The 926-nt window shown below is 45.2% G+C and overlaps 1 protein-coding gene across 1 annotated transcript; it reads right to left on the bottom strand.

Annotated features, from left to right (window-relative positions):
- Positions 1-5: 5 nt before the first annotated feature.
- Positions 6-920, bottom strand: LOC110092841 (pentatricopeptide repeat-containing protein At5g48910-like; the record flags this gene model as incomplete). The annotated part of the gene is made up of 1 exon (XM_020817534.2): positions 6-920. A coding segment is annotated over exon 1 (882 nt), but the record flags the coding sequence as incomplete, so codon positions are not given.
- Positions 921-926: the final 6 nt, after the last annotated feature.

Raw genomic sequence — 926 nt, 5'->3', positions numbered from 1 at the left:
CCAGCTACAAACTCACAAGCCACACCATCAACCTCAATCATGCTACATCCAGGCAATTTCCTAACCTTATTTTCATCCATCTCTCTCCTCACCTTCCTCACATCTTCCCACCTGAAAGAAGATGCATACATATTTGAAAGTAACACATGAACACCACTATGATCAAGGCCCATTTCCACTAGGCTCTCAACAATGTCCTTTCCCACCTCCACCTCCCCATGAACTCTACAAGCATTGAGCAAGGCACCCAACACATATGAATCAGGCTCTATTCGCATTTCCCTTATCAACTTTTGCGCTTCATCAATCAATCCAGCCCTTGACAAAAGATCCACCAAGCAACCATAGTGCTCCACTCCTGGTTCAATTCCATAAACCCTGCCCATACTTTCAAAGAAATGCTTTCCCAACTCAACTAAACCAAGTCTGCCACAAGCACTCAAGATGCAAATAAATGTCACTTCATTAGGCTTCACCCCTTCCTCTTCCATCCGGGCAAACATCTCAATCGCCTTCTCACTCTGCCCATGATTAGAAAACCCTGAGATCATCGCCGTATAAGCAAACACATCCTTTTCAATCATTTCCTCAAACACTTGATCCGCATTATCAATGCAACCGCACTTAGCATACATATCTATCAGTGCAGTCCCTAGAATCCTATCTAATTCCATTCCATTCCTCTCCACGAAAGTATGAATCCACTTGCCCTGATCCAAAGATCCAAGAAAACCACAAGCGCAGAGTGCTCCCACCACCCCAGCATGGTTAGGCTCAACCCCTGCAACCTGCATCTCATTGAAAGCATCCAAAGCCTCAGTAAACATCCCAACCCCCGCATAAGCAGTGATCATGGTGCTCCAAGAAACAGCATTTCTCTCGGGCATTTTGTCAAACAACTCCCTTGCAAAACCAATTTGTCCACC

The sequence above is a fragment of the Dendrobium catenatum genome, unplaced genomic scaffold (assembly GCF_001605985.2).
Source record: "Dendrobium catenatum unplaced genomic scaffold, ASM160598v2 original_scaffold_122565, whole genome shotgun sequence".
Lineage (NCBI taxonomy): Eukaryota > Viridiplantae > Streptophyta > Magnoliopsida > Asparagales > Orchidaceae > Dendrobium > Dendrobium catenatum.
Note: the sequence above shows the minus strand (reverse complement) of the source record. Positions and strands in the feature narration are given on the sequence as shown.